Consider the following 18,324-nt stretch of genomic DNA (forward strand, 5'->3'; position numbering starts at 1 on the left):
GGCACAGGCAGATGCAACAAACCACACACATTTGACAAAAAACAAGAGGGATTGAATAATTTATCAGAACAGTAAAACTGTCAGAAAAGTTGGCTAAATCTGTAAGCGTACCTGCTCATGAAGTAAAGTTTCTGCTAATACTACTCTATGAATAACTGTTTCCAAACATTTAACGCCATCACTCAAAAGACTCCTTCCCCTGCACAGTATCGCTTTTACTTGACACGTGTCATCTGCCTATCGCTGCAGGACAGAGGCTTAGCCTTCCTCTTTCACGCAGGCTCTTATCTTTAGCCTATGGCCAAAAACAAGCCTTCTCCCTTCCTCCCGCAGCAGAGGAGAGATGAGGGGCCCACAATTAAGGAAACTCAACCCACTGCTGAGCCGGGCCACACTTTTTCCGGCACCCCCCGCAAGCACTACCGCCCGTTTATCCGCAGCGCTTCGCGGCGGCGCCGGGGAGGCACGGAGCTGCCCCACGAACGCGGCGGCCCCCCCGGCTGCCATTTCGCACGCCGGCCCCTTTCCCTCAACCGAGGACGTCCTCGGGCACCCAGAGACGCGCCCGGCCGCCGGGGCCTGCTCTCTCCTCTGCTCCCATCAGCTCAGGGCCGTCACCCGGCTGCCCTCCAGCCCGGGGCCGGGCTGCCCGCCCGCAGGGCTCCGCACAAGACCTCTGACACGGGGAGCGGCCCGGCCCGCGGCCAAGCGCAGGCGCCGCCGGCCCGGCCCGACCCCAGCCCCGCCGCACGCAGGCCGGCCTCCCCACATGCCGCGACACGGACAGGTGCAACTCCCCGGCCGCCTGCGGGGTCCTGCGCGGCCCGGCTCGGCCCCGGCCTCCTCCTCCCCACACCAGCCCACACGGAAAAGCCGCCCCTTCCCCCCGCGCACCCCCGGCCCGGGCCTCCGTAGGCCAAAGGCTGCCCGGCCCCCTCACAAAGACGGGCCTTCCCTCCCGCCGGGCCTCGCAGGAAGACAGCGAAGCCGAGCCAAGCCAGGCCAGGCCGGGCCGGGCCGGGCCAGGCCTCCTCCGCCCTCCCCGGCCGGCTCCGGCACCCCGGGCCTCCCGAACGCCGCAGGGGCCGCCGCCGCTACCTCCCCCGGCAGCGCCTAGTCCAAGGCTCTCCCGCCCCAACCCTGGTCCACCTCACCTCTTTGGGGACGAGCTGGTTCTCCTCACTGGGCACCATGGCCGGTGGCGCGACGCTAACCCCAACCCCGCAGCAGGCTGAGTTAAGCGTCGTCGTCAGCAGCGGGAGGCGGGGGGACGCCAGCGGCTCATCCTCCTCCGCCACCGCCCCAGCCGGCGAGTGCAGCGCCACAGCCTCCGCCCGCTCCGCCCCCGCCAATCAATGGGGAAAATGGCCGTCGGCGCTGCTCTCGCGAGAGCTGCCACAACGCTGCCGCGCCTGGGCGCGCCTGGCCGCCCTGTCCGCCTGCGGCCAGCCGGCTGCTGCGGGCCTGTGCTGTCGAGGTGCCTGCTTGTCGGCTAAGTACAAGGAGCGGTGTAGTACAAGTACAAGGAGCTAAATACAAAGAGCATAACCCCCAGAGGCGGCCACAGCAGAGCCGCACCGTCCCGTCCTTCCGCCCGCGGGCCGTAAATGGCGCTCGGTTGCCGCCACCCCCCGCACGTCTCCTTGCCCCAAAGAGCAGCGGCGGGAAGCACCGTCCGTGGGTGGGTGGCCGGCACGGGCCTCGGGGCAGGCGGGAGGGGCCGCGGCCGCGGCGCTTGCGGCGGGCGAGAGTAGCGAGTGATTAAAATGAAGTTGCGTTAGGTAAGTGAGGAGGCGTGTGTCCAGAGGTCGTGGCCTGTAGGTGGGGAAGAGCGCTTGGAAGGGCCTCCCATGAGTGAGCCGCTGCCCTGAGGTAACGGGGGGGAGGGAGGGAGGTGGAGCGCTGCTTCGCCTCACGCAGCTTTTCCCGCCCTGCTGTCTGTGAGGGAAACTTGCCGGAGTCAAGGGATTGTGCGCTGCTCTTCCAGTTTGTTTCACACAATTTTTTTTCCCCCTTGTGACTTTCTGGTGCCTGGCTGTGGGGTTAGGAGAGCAGCAGCAGGAGTCGACGAGTAAGCACAGCCTGATCCCACATGCTTGCTTCTCTGTAAATTTAGGTTTAATAGTTCATTTTCAAATGAAATAGAAGGCATCGCTTAGGTGTTGATTTTTGTCCATGACAATCTTAAATGTTGCTGGTTTTCATGGCACCTGAGGCCTGCTAAAAGCCAAATCCTAATCACTAGAACGACTAAAATACACATTACTAGAAAATTATTTCTATATTAACGTCTACTTCACTGCAAAATAATTTTTATGTGAAAAGCATTGTACTGAATGAAGAAGAATGGTATGTAGCAGTTGTACATTGTTGTACCACTATTTTTCTCATTATTTTAGTGTCCTCTTGTGGAAAAATGCAGAATTGAGGATTCTTTTTGGTTTTGTGTCCCAGAAACCTTGTGTTTTGGGGTAATTTTTGAAACCTGTTGTACTGAAGGTTACTGTGAAGATTTTGTAAAATTAAATGACCATTTTGCCGCTTTTATGTTTAAACTAAGTAACTTCTCGCTTTCCTCTCCCATCGCCCTGGTTTCTCAAAGGTGAGATAAGTAGCATATTTTGGAGTGAGGACATGTTATTAGTGTTTATATTAGTATAGTATCTAAACACTTTTTAAAAGGCTTCAGAGTGGTAAATTCTGTTAATAAAAACATCAGTACCTTTATATTTAAAGTGTGCTTTGGTAGGTGTTAAGTTTCCTCCCCCTCTCTTTTTTTTTCTTCCTCTTTTGCTTCTTGAACTAAGCACAGAAATCCCCTCATCGAAAATTTACTTAAAGCAGTTTTTAAGTGTATTTCAGACCAGATTTTTATTACATAACTTAATGGGATTTGTGTAGTAAAGGTTAGGAGGTTCTTTGAGACAGGAGCTCTTGCCACCCTAGTTTTAAAATACTCTGTACCTGAAAGCCCGTCACCTTAGACGTTTGAGTTCTAGTAAGACGAAATCAAGCATCAAGGCAGGAACCAGGGAGTCCTTTGCTTTTAATGATACTTCATGTTAAGCCCCGGGTTCTGTAGAGCTATCCCTCTACAAGAGGGAAAAGGGTGTTAAAAAAAAAAAAGTTGATATTTTAATAGGAAAGAGAGTATGGAATTAATGAACTTGGGTCTTTTAGAAGAGAGAGTTTTAATTAATGCTTATCAGCTGTGTTGTTCACTAAAAGGTTTGGGGTTTAGTTGGTGTTTTTGGGGGGGTACTTTTGTAAGCATCTTAGTGTGAGGAAAGATATCGCAGAAGTAATGAAAAATGGTGTCAACATTTATAGATACTTGAAGAAGTGCAGCTGCCTGGTGATCTGGTGTCCAGTGGTATCCAAAGATCTATGAGATTCACAAGCATTGAGTTGAAAAGCCAGAGCACAGACATAAGCTTGCAGTAGAAGGTGTTAACAATCGTCAGAGTAGTGGCTGGGAGCCTCCAGCAGTGGTATGTGACTGATAGGCCTGGTGTAATGTGCGCCCCCCTCCTTTTTTGGGGGGACTTGCACACCAAAGCCTCTGGAACGGGGGAGGGGGGGGGGGGGGGGGGCGGGGAATTCAGGAACAAGAAGCTTTCAGAGATGTTACTTTTGAAAATTCCTTTGACTTTTTAAAGTGTTATGTTTTTATGGGGCTTTTTTTTCCTGCTATTTGTGCTTGACAAAGGGCAAAGCTGTGGGATGCAGTGACTAATTAAAATGTATTGTTCTATTGGGATAAAGAGGTAGCTACCGCAGATAAGAATCTGAGGGTTTTTTTTTAAAGAAATAGTCTGTTAGATCCTCCTGCCAGCTTTTAAAACTGTGCAAACATCTAGTGTAGCATGTGTGCATGAAACATCTTTAATGAAGTAATAATCTGTAGTTAATAATTAAATCTCCAGGAGCTTTTGTAATTTGCGGATGCTACAGTATTTAATCTCTTTACATGAGACTTCTTAAAGAGGAATATTCAGAATTTGATTTTCATAAAAGGAATCCTAGCCTTATGTAAAGACTGATTTAACATACCACAGGTTTAACTTGTTATTAGTATGAAGAAGAAAAATTGATATCTCAAGCTAAAAATGATCCTGGATTTGCAGTTACAAGTAAATTTCTGAAGCTGTTGATTGTCAAACTGTTCAGAAATGCATTAATGAGAGCTGAAAGTGCTGAGGTATGTCAGTTCTCAGTCAGTGACACTTGACTAGTTTTAGTCAATTTGGTATTTACCACATTTATGTATGCATCGTATTAATGGAAATGTAGTTAAGCAACATCAGTGTGCTAGAGTAAATACCAGGCCTTCATTATAAGAGATTATGAACTTTTAAATTATTCTGTGGGAACAGGATAGCTCCCCCTTGCCCCCAGATTCTTGAAGCTTATGCTTTAATCATTTCTCCTGCTCTGTGAGAATTCACTCATTCCTGTCACAACAAACAAGGCTTGACAAACGATTTTTGAAAACTAAATGGAGGGAGTATTGCCACCTAGCTTTTTCATATGCACAGTTGTATGCTAAGAACTCTAGGGGTACAAAATCTTAAGAAAACATGTCAGAATACAAACTGTTGTATTTGGCAAAGTATTATTATCCTACCTGTTTGAAATAGAAAGAGGATTGCGTAGACTAGTACCATTAATTTGGGATGTCTTTTCTGCAACACTTCAGTTCTGATTTTTCAAATTGGCTCTTGGTGGGAGATCTATTTCTTGTTCCAGAGGTTGGTGGCTGTATTTGTAGAGTGCTTGTTTTCTTCTGTATTGTTCTGTTAAAAAAACAAACAAGAAACAAACAAAAAAACTCCACCCAAAACAAAAACTCCCCAAAAGCCCCAAACCTGAATTTTGTAATGCTTGGCAAGTTGCTGATGAATTATAAAAATGACATAGGTATTCCATATTTGCCAACAGTAGAAATGTAGCCAATGCTGATATTCTTTTAAAGCTCTTCTGCATTGTCAGCACTTCAAGGAAAAACAGCTGAAGGCCTCTCCTCTTTTCAATCTTTGGCAAGTCCACGTCTACTGATAAAAGAAGAGATGTGTGAAAGTTCAGGATATCACAGTCCAGCAGTTCATTGCACTGCTGATTACTTTGCTGTTTGAGCCTCAAGTAACTTTTCCAGAATTGCATGGGGAGTTTTGAAGCATTTCTCTGAAAATCTGCAGCTAGTGACTGCACCATCCAGCCCTTTCAATAAGGGGGGGCGTGGGGGTGCGGCAAATAAATCAGTAGATTTGGTCCTTACATGGATGGAGTGAAGGGGAGAACAGGGGAGAATTATTAAGGAGAACAAGGGAGAACAGGTAGATTTAGTACAAGGTAAAGAAGGGAAAATTATAGAAATCTGCATTTTTAAAGGTGTTTTTTGCTAGATTTCCATTTCTTTAATCTGGGTTCCCTAAATATGAAGCAGGCCAATAAAAGGCTGAAGAGTATATTAAGATCTTTAAAAAGACAACACTTATTATTTGTAATTCTTCTTTCATATTTTAGCATTTTGGACTGTTGTTGCTTGAGTGTGTTAAATACTGGAATCAAGGTATTAATTTAAAGATTAGGAATCATTAAATAATTTCCTATTATCTATATCTTTAAAAAAGATATTATAGTCTTCCATGTCTAAAGAAGTGTATGCAGAAACACATAAAAACATCGATTTCTAAGAGTTGAGAATGCTGTGGGAACTTAAAGCTTTTACATGGGAGAATTACTATGGAAAAAGTATTCTCTAGCTTTAGAAAGACCATTGTGGTAGGTCTTGTAGGTCTGTTAGGTAGGTAAGCAGCCCTCTGAAGTTAAACTTCATGAGATAAGAAAAAAAGTCAGTTTTAAGTTCAGTGCTAAACATCGTGTTCTGTTGTTCTTAAATAGTGTTTTGTGCTATAATCTATATGAGCGTGCAGCTGTCCTCTGACATGGTGATTCATGCCAAGACCTTTTCAATAAAAAAACAGTAGGGGATTATTTTAATTAATTATAAATCAGCAGCCAAGATTCATTGACATTTGTGTTAAATATTATTATCTTTTTTACTCTGGTTTCAAGGCACTGAGTGTTCAGGTAGGAAGTTAGTTTTCCATGATGGCATTAATCTTATGTATGAATTCCCAAAGGAGTTTGAGGCTGAAATTACACTTGTAAAGAGAAATGGAAATCATGCAGAGAGTTTTGCAGGACCATGGATTCCTTTATTAACAGTGAATTCTTTCATCAGCTTTACTTTGATTTTCAACATTGTGTACTTCAAACTACAGAGCAGCTTCTAGCATTAGTAGTCTTAACCAGGGGTCCTCAAACTTTTTAAACAGGGGGCCAGCGCACGGATTAAGTGGCAGGAAGTCATCTGCAGCTGCTTGGATTCCCCCCTTGACCCCCGGCGCGGGGGTTCTGTAAATACTGGGGGGCAGATTGAGGACCCTGGGGGGCCATATCTGGCCTGCAGGCTGTAGTTTGAGGACCCCTGGTCTAAACAAAATAAGATTTCAGAGTGTTTGACCTCTTGACGCACTTGTTGAAACCTTCCTGGTGTCATTGGGAGTAAAACACATGCACTAGCAGGACAACTTCCACTTGGTACGGTGGGAGTTTAGAAAGTAGTTGTGGGCTGGTATCATGTAGAGTTTATGACATCAAAGCAACTCTCACACAGAGTTTGCTGCCTTAGGCTCGTGGCCAGACTGTGACTTGTCTATCTAAAATGTGTGCAGGAGCGTGGAAATCTGCTGTCTTTTTAAATGTGCAGACTAGTAAAGTGTACTGGATGCATCCTTTCTGGAATATGAGCTAGTATGTTATCCAACCCCCTCGTCTAAGGCTTTGGGGTGGCTGGCAGGAAGCCATCTCTATGCACAGCAACATAGCAAAGGCTTACCTATGGGAAAGCAAGAAGAAAGAAGAGTTGCCTTGAACGCATACCAGGATGGTAATGTCAGTCGCCAAAACAGTTCAGTTATTTCAGGGGTTCAAAAAAAACTCACAGTGACATAGCCGGTATATTTAAAAACATTGAATTAACATTGAATTAACACTTACTGCACATGAGGAACTGCTGTTGAAAAGTCACTGTAAGAGTGCAAAGGCAGCATTAAGTAAGACTATGTAATGTACAAAAATAACAGAGTAGCTTAGCTTCATGTGGGACTGCTCTCAGTGTGGACGCTCAAAAGTATTTATAGCTGTCCTTGGGTCCAGGGGAGTTAAATATTCAGATTTGCATTAGGAGTTCCCAGTGACCCTTCAGAGTAAACCTGGTGAAGTTTAATACTATGAGCAAATGCTAATTATACTGCTTACAGGTCTTTAGGCAAGCAGGAAGTGGTTTCCCATACTCAGCAAGCCCTAGTACATAGGAAACATTCCTTCATCCCAGATTTAAGTTCCTAGATGGCCTTCCCCTGGATGAAACATGTTTTTTTCACCTTTTCCTTGTAAGGTGTCTTGATTATCAGTGTCAAGTGGTAGCTCTCAGCTGCCTGGGCTTCATCCCATCCCCTTACAGAGGGTCGGGTCGAAATTGCAGCAGTTGGCACTTCTCAGATGTGCTGGTTGCACAATTGAGTACAAGGGCAGTACTTGCAGCAGGATCTGTGCCCTGGACTGCCTTGTGGTGTGGTCTGCTTTTGGCCTCTGCAGTGCCCAGGAGTCGAGACCTGCCAGCCTTCTCTGCTGGGGCAGGAGTGGAAAGCAGGAGTGGGCTGTCACTTCTCTTCCCATTTCCCTGTGAATGCTGCTTACTGACAGTGCTTGACATCACTCTTTCTGTTTTGCTCTGTGCCTTCACTAATAATTTTCTTCCACTGGTGATGGGAAGAACTTTATATTTTGAGGAGTATCAGGGTGGTTTGAGTTATTTTATAAACTGTTCTAGGATTGCTGAGGGGAGAGGCATTGCTCTTTGCTGCGCCAGGGCTCCCTCCTGTGCATCACATGAGGTCTGTGTGTCTGTACAAGTAGCTTCCTGCTTGTGCAGACTGCATAGCATAGCAAACTTTGTGCCCCCACAATGGCAAGGGCTCAGAGTGCCCTGCACTGAGATATCTCTGAAGTAGCTTTTATGTAGTATGCGCATAGCTGTTGGGAGGCTTGGTCTAAAACCTGCTTCTGGCTCTGTGGTTCCATGTGCTCAACTGTGTCCTCATTTTGCAATAGGCTGTCCCCTGAACATCTGCAGCTTTTTTGGGCTTTAAGGGCTAGTCTGCTGTGGGTGTTGCTAAGCTCTTTCTTGCATGAATTAATGTAGCTTTACCTTTGGCAGCAGCAAAGGGAGCTGCCAGAGGTCTTGCATAGCATTTAAAATGTCAGCTGCCAGTCTAGAGCAGCTGCCAGCACTGGAGCTCTGGCAGGGGAAATGCTGTCACAGGGCAAGTGCATGGAATGTCAGTGTGGACACAGCATGAGTCAGGCTGGGCAGGGAATTGTGTACAGAGTATCCTGATGCTGGTAAAATGCCCTTTGAAATCTTCCAGCAAGTTGTCTCCTGTGTTACTTGGATCCTGTATAAGGAAATGCTACTGGCTCTTGACTCTCATGTTTTACAGTCAGACCTGACTGTAAGTAGCCATCAGAGCATGGTATCTACACTGATAAAGTAATCCTGCAAAACTGGTAGTCTGTCTTCTGACTGAAAGATTAAGGCAAAGCACTAGGTAGTGAGAGTCTTAAGAAAGAGTGTAGTTTCTAAAAATAATAATTTTGCGTAAGTGTATCTCAATTTTAAGGTTTTTTAAAATTTACTTTCTTTTAAGTGTTTGGAATTCATCTGTTGCTTGGACTGAATTAACATGGGAAAAATGATAAAACCAAAAATTTCTAACTACTGTCCTTGCTTGTCATCATTGGCTTTGTGAGAAGATGCCTCAGAAGAGCAGGTGTTTCCTCAGTGTTTTGATTAGAAAGCTTGGGTGCAGAGCTTTGAAATGTGTGCTATTTATGCTAATTTGAATCTCCTATTTACTGTTAGCATGGGAAGTAAACTTCTTTCTATACTGTTATTTCTTTGCAATGAATTGTGCCAGCTGTTATAAGATAGATTCATATCCATTTGCTTAGCACCTGTGATATAAACCAGGCTTGTTAATTGGACCTGTTAGATGTAAGCTTGTCGACCACAGATGCCCAGATAGGTGAAGACAAATTCCAGATCATTTGGATTAGATCCAAATCCATTAATGAGACTTAGTTCTTCAGCAGAAGGTTCTTTTATATGGCAATGTTAAAGGAAGAAGTCGTCTTTTTTGGGATTTTTTGTTTGGCTGGTTAGTAACTTAGGGTACATCCATGAAATACAAGGGGGTGTGAATTAAAGGGTCTCAATGCCATGCTCATAGATACAGTAACAGGTTGGGTACTGTAGTATTTACCAGTGTTTTACATATGGGATTAATCTATGCCCTTCCTTGAGCTGGAAATGTGTGCTTTTTATGCTATATGTCTTTGTATATATGCTGGTTTTGTGTTCTTATGGTAACAAAAGATTTACATTAAGCAGGCCAAACCAATTTTAAATACTAACAGGCATATGGAGCTGTGCTTTTTATACCACCACTTACTGGAAACCAGATGCCAGACTTGCTGATGGGAATGCTGTCTACTAGGGTAATAGTGAGCCAAAAGCACCCATGAAATTTTGATGTTCTAGGTTTATTTCTGTGTATAGGAAAACATTCATATACAGTAAAGCCTTCATTCTGTTCTGTGTCCAAGATCTGTGTCGTATTGCAGATTTTTAAGTCTAGGAGGGTTTCTGAAATAGGAAAATGCAAGCCTCCAGATCATCAGAGGGTTACCATCAAAACTGCTTGTGAAGCTATAAACCAAGATAAAGTCAGTCATATTTCTCTTGCCTGTTCTGACCACTGAATTCTAGGAAGAATAAAAGCCTGACTATAACATACTTTTCTAACTGCAAAACTGTTGCTAATACCCTGACCATCCTTCAGTTTGGTCTTCCCTATTTTATTGCTGCTTCTTCGGCCTATTCCTGTTCTTTCTGGTTCCAGATGTTTTCAGAGACAGGATAAAACTATAGTGGCCTGTCTTTTGTTAACCTGGTTTTTGTATTCCCATGTTGCTTATTTTCATGTCTTTGAATTTATCCATGGTGGCACTAATGTTTCAGGCATGAAGAGGTTAATGAAGCTGTAGCTACCTCATAAAAAAATTCATGTTCTTGGCAGCCTTGGGATGATAGTCATTGCCTGCAGTCACATACAAGGACTATTATCCTTTTTGATTGCCGCATTTCTATGTAGCCAAACTAGATTTAACAGAATCTGTAGGCTCTTTTTATATGTTTCTCAGCAGTAACAGCAATTTCATGGTGCCTTTTTTGAAAACAGAAAGGGCAACTTTTAGTAAACAGTTGATCAAAGCAAGAACTCCTATGGTAAAGTGAATAAAATAATGTTCCTTGAAAGGTGTTTTGAAGATGTGATTTAATTTTTATTTTTGGAAAGAAGAAATTCATGGCATAAGAAACAATTCTGAAATCCTCAGTACTAGTTGGATTCTGGTTCTTTGGCTGCTTAAACAGTGGTTTTACCTTAGGATAAAGTAACTAGCAATTTTTTTTTTTTTTAATATGAAGAAGGGGAAAAAGTGAAAGCAGTAAGAATTAAAGTGGACATGCTATTTTTTAAGATTTCCAATCAAAGTGACTATTTTGGAAAATTTCAGAGTAATTACTAGTTAGTTGTGCTATGGTGCCTATTTCAAATCACTTACGTCACTGAGAATGAGGTCACTCAATGCACTTGGCTTGCTTAATGACTTTTTTCTAGGTGATGTTAAGTTGTAAAGCAGTACTTGGGTAAGACGTTGAGTTTCAACCACACATTTAGTTTGGTACTAATAAGCAGAATGAGGAAATCTTGTTAAAACTGTAGTAGCTACGGGACATTCACAGGCAGAACTGAAGAGCTAGATACAAAGTAAAAAACCAAGGCAATATTTCATATACAGTACTCACTGCATCTGTATAGTCTTGAGGAGTGAGAAGTGTGATTTTTGAATACATGGTTCTGTTGTTTGGCCCTGTTGTTCCCATGACTATTTACTTGTGTATGTTTCAGGAGCCTGTAACTTGTTTTTGTTATATACAGAAGATGTTTAATGTATCTGAGTGTTTCTGCAGCCTTGAATCTTGGAAGTAGCTGAGATTTATGATTTTGAGCTATCAGCTTAAATTTAATCAGCTATTTTTCATATTCTTATGTGTTTAAGGGGGAGGTGGTGTACTTGTTATATGCTACTTTTTATTTATTAACATTAGCTAATACTACTTAGCAAACATATTCTGTCATAGCTGAAATATCTAAACTGTGTATCAAGTGTATTTGTATCAAGTGTGCCAATCCAGACATAGAGTATGGATGAGTGGTCCAATTTTGAAACCACAGAAGAAATAACTTGTTTTTAAAATTGAGAGTAACTGGCAATCTTTTCTACTGTAAATGAGATGTATCTATGCATTAAAAGAAACTAGGTGTTAGAATCCTGTTGTGAAATGGTTAACTGCAGCATAGTGTCCTTTTGTTTCTTTGAAGTTATAGCATGTCTTAATCATGCTTAAAACAAAAAAAACGAATGAAAGATTTTCTTGAGAACGCCATTAGACCTTCCTCTATCACTTTCCTAAGAGGCTCAATGTAAGAAGATTAACATCTCTCTGGGTATGCAGAGAGACACTTTTCATTTTAATAGTATGCCCTAACATCATATTAGCAATGTTTCCTTGTGCTTAAGCATGTGAAAAGAATATGGAAATTTCAGGTGTGGGAACAGCATGACATAGCTGCCTGTGAACACTGGAATTCACTATGCATGGTGTAAGTCATGACACTCAAAATTTTGCAAGTTACTTTATATACTAGATTTTTCTCACATTAATTTCAAGACTTTTCTCTTTTCCTAAGCTCTCACAGTTAACCCTGAAAGAAGGAACTAAACTTACTTATTTTATGTAAATTTGAAGCTTGGCTTAATGATAGAGAACCCTCCAGACATGGCAAAGTGAGAGGCAAATCCAAAAAGTTTGGACAAGAATGGGAAACTAAGGCAGAAGAAAATCTACTATCTATAAAATGAGAGAACCTGGATGCATAGATAGCTGTGATACTGATCATAAAAGGAATAAATATCTTTAAAAGAGCAAGCTTCCTTTTTTTGTTGTTGTTGTTTTGTTTCTGTATCCAAAGAGATTCTGGGATGAACCAAAGCACTTCTCCACAGGCATTTATAGGAAAGAAGAAAAAAGCAGTAACGCTACTTCCTGGTACCGCAGTAGATAGTGGTAATTAAGAAAGCTTTTGATAAGAAAACCTACTATAAAATAAAAATGTTAAAACGTTGTCGAGCAAAAGCATCTCTCTGCCTCCTTCATCACAACAATCTTTCGTTGATGAGAAAACTGAGCCTTATGTACTGAATCACTGAGGCAGTTCTAGGTGTCGGATACCTTGCAAACATGAGGTTTGTGATTCTGCTGTGAGCTGTTTTGGTGATGGAATCAGAGCATGGTTTGAGAAGAACAAAATTGCATAAGGACTTCTCTGTTGGTTGTTTACTAGTAGCCAATGCCACTGGAATAAACAGCTGTACTGGCAGTACAGTGTCTCTTTGTCATCTTGTCTAGCAGCGCTGGAGATGAAAACTTACAGCTTGGGTCTTGAATTGACTGAAGGAAGCCTAAGGGATAAGGGAGCTTGTCATATGACTTGGAAAACCGAAGCAATATGCAGTAGTTCACAGACAAGAGCTTTTTAAATCTAGAAGTTGTCTTTGCCAGTATCACTCTAAACAAAACTCTAATAGACAAACATAGAAGTTGAAACCCTTGTCCCACCCTACCTTCCCCAAAAAACATGTCCCTCCTCTCTCCCCCTATGCTGTAGAGAAAACTACAGTTTTCTTGGGTGTCTTTGCCAGAGTAACGTGTGATGGAGAGTCAGGTTTTTCAATGCAATGTAACAGAAAGGTGGGGAAAAAAAAATTCCTCAACAAGACAGTGACTGGACCTCAGTTTGCCTTGCGGAATTAGGACAAGCGATGATAATACAGGACTGCCTGTCGTCTTAGAAGCTACCGGTGCTGGTTTCACATTTTGTCAAAGTATATGTAAACATTTGGATCCACTGAATGTCTTCCTGCAGGTGTAGTTTTCACAGGAAAGGGAAAAATTGTGTTTTCATGAAGTCACAGATAATTAATAAACTATGTTCAGATACTGCTTAATTAATCTTGTTTCTTTACAGTGAAAGGTGATTCAGGTGCTGAGTTTTCTAGAATGCCACACATGAATCCAGTGCCAGAAAATAGGGGAAAAAAAACCCAACCAAAAAACAAACACACCACAAATTTAATAAGACTAAAACATCCTTGTAGTTCCGCTGCTGAGCAAGCTAAAAGGATTGTATTTACGTGGATTCGCTGGAGGTTGTTAAGGCTGAGTTATGATTTCAGTATAGTAGAATGTAGTGAGTGGGTTAGAAAGAAGTATGCTCTTATACTGAAATTATTGCACTTCTAACAGAGATAAAGAATGCTTGATTTACCTTACTGAGGTCTATATTGTCCCAAAGCCTTCTGCATAATAATGTCCAGAGATCTCTGTGCTCCATTCTGCGTCATCAGCTTTTTGATATATATACCTTTTTATAATTTCTGAGGTGGGAATAATTTAATTCCTGCTTACTTCCAGTATGCCAGCTTATGTGCCTGCCTGCTATTCTTGATCTACTTTTGGTAGTTCTTACATAGAGATAGTATTTTACATTTCTTATATAGCAACATTTTCAGAGTAGAAATTCTTCCTTTGTTCAGTTAGCACTTAACATACTGGAATTCGGATGTTTAGATAATCCTGTAATAAATTTAATAACTAAGAATTTATTCCTCTAATAGTTTTTGTAAGTAGCCATTAAATTATTCCTCAAAAGCTTGATGCCCCCACCTTGTAGGAAGGAATGCTTATTCATCCTTTTTATTTTTTACAGAGACTTTGCACTTAATTTGGAGCACTTTGAAATGAAAAGTCAGAAGGATGTGGTCTCATTTAAAAGCAAAGGATCGTCCAGATGGTCTCTTCAGTATAAAGTCACTAATGTGTCATATGGTCTTTTCAATACAAAGTCACTTACACGTTTCCACCTATCTGGTGGGACTGAAACAGATATGGGGCTGAACAAAAGTGCTGTAGAGACAGTTTCTTTCATCATCTCTTCCTATTCCCCAGTTTCTAAAGTTACAAAATATGCAGGATGCATGTACATTTTAGTTCAGAGCAGGAATATACTTAAAGAATAAATCTCCTTGTTATTACTATTTGCTGTTGCTTGGCTCACTTTGTCAGGCAGTCTCTTCAAAGGCATATAATCTGTGGATGCAAAGTCCTCCGTACCACTGATTTGTTCTGCAGACCTTCTGTTGGATGGGTTGCACTGTCTGCAAATTCCCTAATGTTATAGAGAAGTTCTACAAGCGATAACCTACATTCCCCAAAATTCAAAGTAATTGAGGATTCCTTTTCCCTTTGCTTCTATAGTAAAACCTTTCAACAGGTTTTGGCTCCTCTGTGATTATCTCTCTCTGTGTACTCAAAATATTTACTTGCTGTGGAGAAATACTGCAGCTAGGAATGGTAATCAAAGAAGAAATTAATAAAGAGAAAGTAGTTCTGTATGCAGTACAAGCCTAAGTATGAAGAATATTTCAAGTGAAAGTCATTTATTCTAGGAGTCAATGTTATTGAGCAGCCTAGTGGTCAAAAATAAAAATTGTCTTGATTTTTTTTAAACTTTTCTTTGTACTTCCGTGTCTTTAGAGTGTGTTGGGTTTTTTAAATCTCTTTTTGGGTAAATAATGTTCTTTTTAGCAGTGATACCGTTTGTGTGTAGCATTAATAATTGTGAACATGCTCAAAGGATCTGTAAGAAAATATCTTTTTAAAAACCTCAGTTTAGGGAAGTAGTCATGTTTTACTTGATGTTTGCAGTATATTAAACTATACCTGCAAGGTGAAATACTTAGTATTTTAATTTAATTCTTTGAATGAGGACCAGCTATACCCTGACTAGATCAGAATACTTAGCTTTTGATTCAGGAAATAATTTATTTTCAGAAACTCCCATGGAGATTCTTCTTAAAATTCTGCATTCTTTATCATACTCTTATAAATGACTAAAAATAATTTCAACATACACAGTACATCAGATAATAGATGTATGGAAAATTCTGACTACAGTTTTCTCAAAATGTACTCTGTGACTGTTGGAATAAGATGCATCATACTGAGTCATGGTTTTGGGTGAGCAAGGAGCTATATTTTAAATAATATGGATATTTTAAATTGCTGAATTACATTGCTGAAAAAACGCTTAGAAACACTCTCTTGCTACACAGTTTTGTGATAAGAATTCCTTCAGTTTTAGACAGTGATTTTTCATTTTGCTGATAGTAAAGAAGTCCAGTTAGAATAAGACCCAGCCAGTTAAAGTCTGAATATTCATTATAGTTGCTTCTCACTGCAGATGTGCTGGAGGTTTGGTTGAACACAGCCTGTAGATAATTTTTTAGATCCCACCAATGAACATGCAATTATAACTGACTCTCCTTCAAAAGAAGAAAAAAACCCCCCAAGGTTTTGAAGAAAAAAAAAGTCATGTAGAATTCTGTTACACTGGAACTTTCCACTTCAAGTGGAGTTGTGAATTTTCAACACTTGCAAAAAACCCTGTGGTTCCAACATGGGAATTGACATAGGAAGCTCAGGTCTGCTCAGAGGAGCTCAGGGACTCAGACCTCCCAGTTCTTGTTCTGATACAAAACATCTGGCACTGTTTGGAGCAGAGGTTGGGTTGTCTGGGTTCTAAGAGCTGTTAATGGCACTTCTGGGAGGCTTTTTGGGGCTGATGGCGAACCAAAGGCTGCAGAGGTGGGGTGGGGTGGCATAATGACAGCCAGACTCTACTAGTTGACTCCTCTGCTGGACATTTTCTGACTTTTGAGATGTTCTTAGTTGGTCAGTTAGATAAGGTTTATGGCTTTTCATTGTTTGAAGGAAGCGCAGTGTATATGTACCAGGAGCCATGTCTTGGGACTGTTGTAAAACCGATCTAACTACAAAGGCAGTGAATCTCTGACATTCTTAGTTTGGACTGCATCTTAATAGGTGTATTTTTTTTTTTTTAATGGGCCCTGTATAAACAGAAAATCTGCAAAAAATCAGAAAAGACAAATGCATTTCTTCTCACTTAATAACCTTTATTACTAAGTTCCTATTGCAATTATCCCTTCCTTTCAAGGGCTTTTCCAGATCCCAACCACTTCTAAAGATGTGATTCTCATTAGAAGGCTAATTGATTTACTCAGCTATGTGAATGTGTAGTGTAGCAGAAATCTTGCACTTTACAAAACACTTAACTGATGCAAACATGTCCTCTATACCCCACAGTTACAATGCTTCTGATTTTTTTAAGTTCAAGAAAGCAAAGTAAGCTCAGGAGTGTAGGAGAGGCAAAATATATGAGGGCAGATTAACATTCAGAGGTGAAACATACAGATAAAACATTAAAACCGAAGTCTCTTAACTGTAAAGGGACATTGTCAATACTGACAATATAAGGATGCTTTGCAAGTGCAATACATACATCTCCTGAGTCCATTTTTTTAAGAGCTCTCAGACTCCAGCAAATAAAAATATCTCAAATTGTCAACTGGATAACCAATGTGAGGGAATAGAACGAGTAATTTTTGTTTGCAAATGTGGGTAAACTCACACGTGCTTGTCACATCATCCTTCCTGTCTCCCCACACCTGCTCTTTTCTTAGGACAGAAGCATTCATATTTACAAGAATGAAAATGGTGATGCAGAGCATCACAGGATTGAGAGCCTATTATCCATGGATCCAAGACAACTTTGCAGAGGGAAAAGAAATGTAGCACATTCTAGTATCTCCTTAAATGTTTTGGGTTTTAGACTGAACAAATGAGTACAGGATTTAGAGACTCCAGATACCCTAAGTATATTGAATTAAAATAAAATTAGGGAGTATTGCTGTAGTAAATAGCAGGCAATGTGTTTTACAGAGAAATGGGTAGAAAGTGTTTCTGGATTCAGTATACTTCCAAGTAATTACTAAGAGCTGATCTTGCTGCTAATTCAAACAACAAAAGCATTTTCTAATTACATAGGGCCAGATTTTCTGGTTTACAGTTTCCCAGCACAGAGCTCTTCTTTGGGAATCCTAGGGTAGAATTTTCCCTCCTCTGCCTGTTCTTCTGCAGGAGCTGGGAAGTAAAAAAAGGTGTTCTTGGCTCACACAATGCATGCTGTGGTGGTGCTGCAAGCTAATAAACATTACACCTAGTTTTCAGCTAGGAAGTGCCAAAAGATCTGATAATTGAGGCTGTAGTGCCTTTCCTTCAGAGATATCCAAACATTTTACATTTGTGTAAATAGCTGTCTTACTCAAATATGCATGGCAAGATGGTGTTTTATTACTATTTTCCAAGGAATAAATGAAGACCCAGAGCTGTAATAGACGTGACATAGCAAGAATAAAATCGTAACATTATGCAGCAATGATGGAAACTAGTAGTCCTCTGTCTAGTAGCCAGTTGCTTCAACTGCAGAGTAACAGCTTCATATTAGTAACACCTGCAAGGAATTATTTTAATAACTCCTTGTAATATCTTAAAATGAATCTACATATTGGGAGAGCGGAGAAGTTACTGTCTATATCTACAACTGTAAAAACCGATAGCATGAAGCTGTTTGTGATATGAGAGGTTTGCAGGAAAACATGGATTTTGCTACCGAGAAGAGCAGGTGATTTTTTTTCTAGCTACACAGGAAATCTTTAGGCATACTAATAAAATTAATTTTGGAAGATTTTCTTTATTCCCAGGTGAAAGTTAAATATCCATGCAGACTCTGTGGCATATGGTCATTGTAACACTATAACTTTTCTTCTTACTTTCACTTTCAGAAAATGAAATATTTTAAAAAAATATTCTGCATTATACAGTTTAAACATGGAAATAGAAACAGTCCATTCACAAAGATGAAGTCAGAATATTTTGGTCTTACTAGAGTGACTTTATTTGTTTTCGAAACAGATTCCTGCTGAGGGTGTGTAACACTTGTTGAAGTGAGATTTTCAGCTGTAAAAACATCATTAGAAAATTTCGCTCTCGATTTCATAGCAGTTGGTGTTTCTTTAGCCCATGCTATTAAATTCAGTCCAACTGTAGGTGGTCATAGTTCTTGTCTTGAAATCTCTGTGTGTGCGTTA

The 18,324-nt window shown here is 41.1% G+C and overlaps 2 protein-coding genes across 6 annotated transcripts in view; one reads left to right on the forward strand and one right to left on the reverse strand.

The window, feature by feature from the left end:
• The window catches only part of USP47 (ubiquitin specific peptidase 47), a 58,639-nt gene extending 57,301 nt beyond the window's left edge, over positions 1 to 1,338 (reverse strand). For 2 of the 5 annotated variants that reach the window (XM_055723126.1, XM_055723124.1), the window contains exon 1: positions 1,155 to 1,338. In XM_055723126.1, the coding sequence (XP_055579101.1) occupies positions 1,155 to 1,193 (39 nt within the window). In that variant the 5' untranslated portion in view covers positions 1,194 to 1,338. The remainder of the gene's footprint in view (positions 1 to 1,154) is intronic. The other 3 variants (XM_055723128.1, XM_055723127.1, XM_055723125.1) reach the window with 2 other exon arrangements.
• A 130-nt stretch (positions 1,339 to 1,468) lies between these two features.
• Positions 1,469 to 18,324, forward strand: part of GALNT18 (polypeptide N-acetylgalactosaminyltransferase 18) — a 328,676-nt gene continuing 311,820 nt past the window's right edge. The window contains exon 1 of the mRNA XM_055723132.1: positions 1,469 to 1,781. The gene's annotated coding sequence lies outside the window, so the exon portion shown is untranslated. The remainder of the gene's footprint in view (positions 1,782 to 18,324) is intronic.

Source organism: Falco cherrug, chromosome 10 (genome assembly GCF_023634085.1).
Source record: "Falco cherrug isolate bFalChe1 chromosome 10, bFalChe1.pri, whole genome shotgun sequence".
NCBI lineage: Eukaryota > Metazoa > Chordata > Aves > Falconiformes > Falconidae > Falco > Falco cherrug.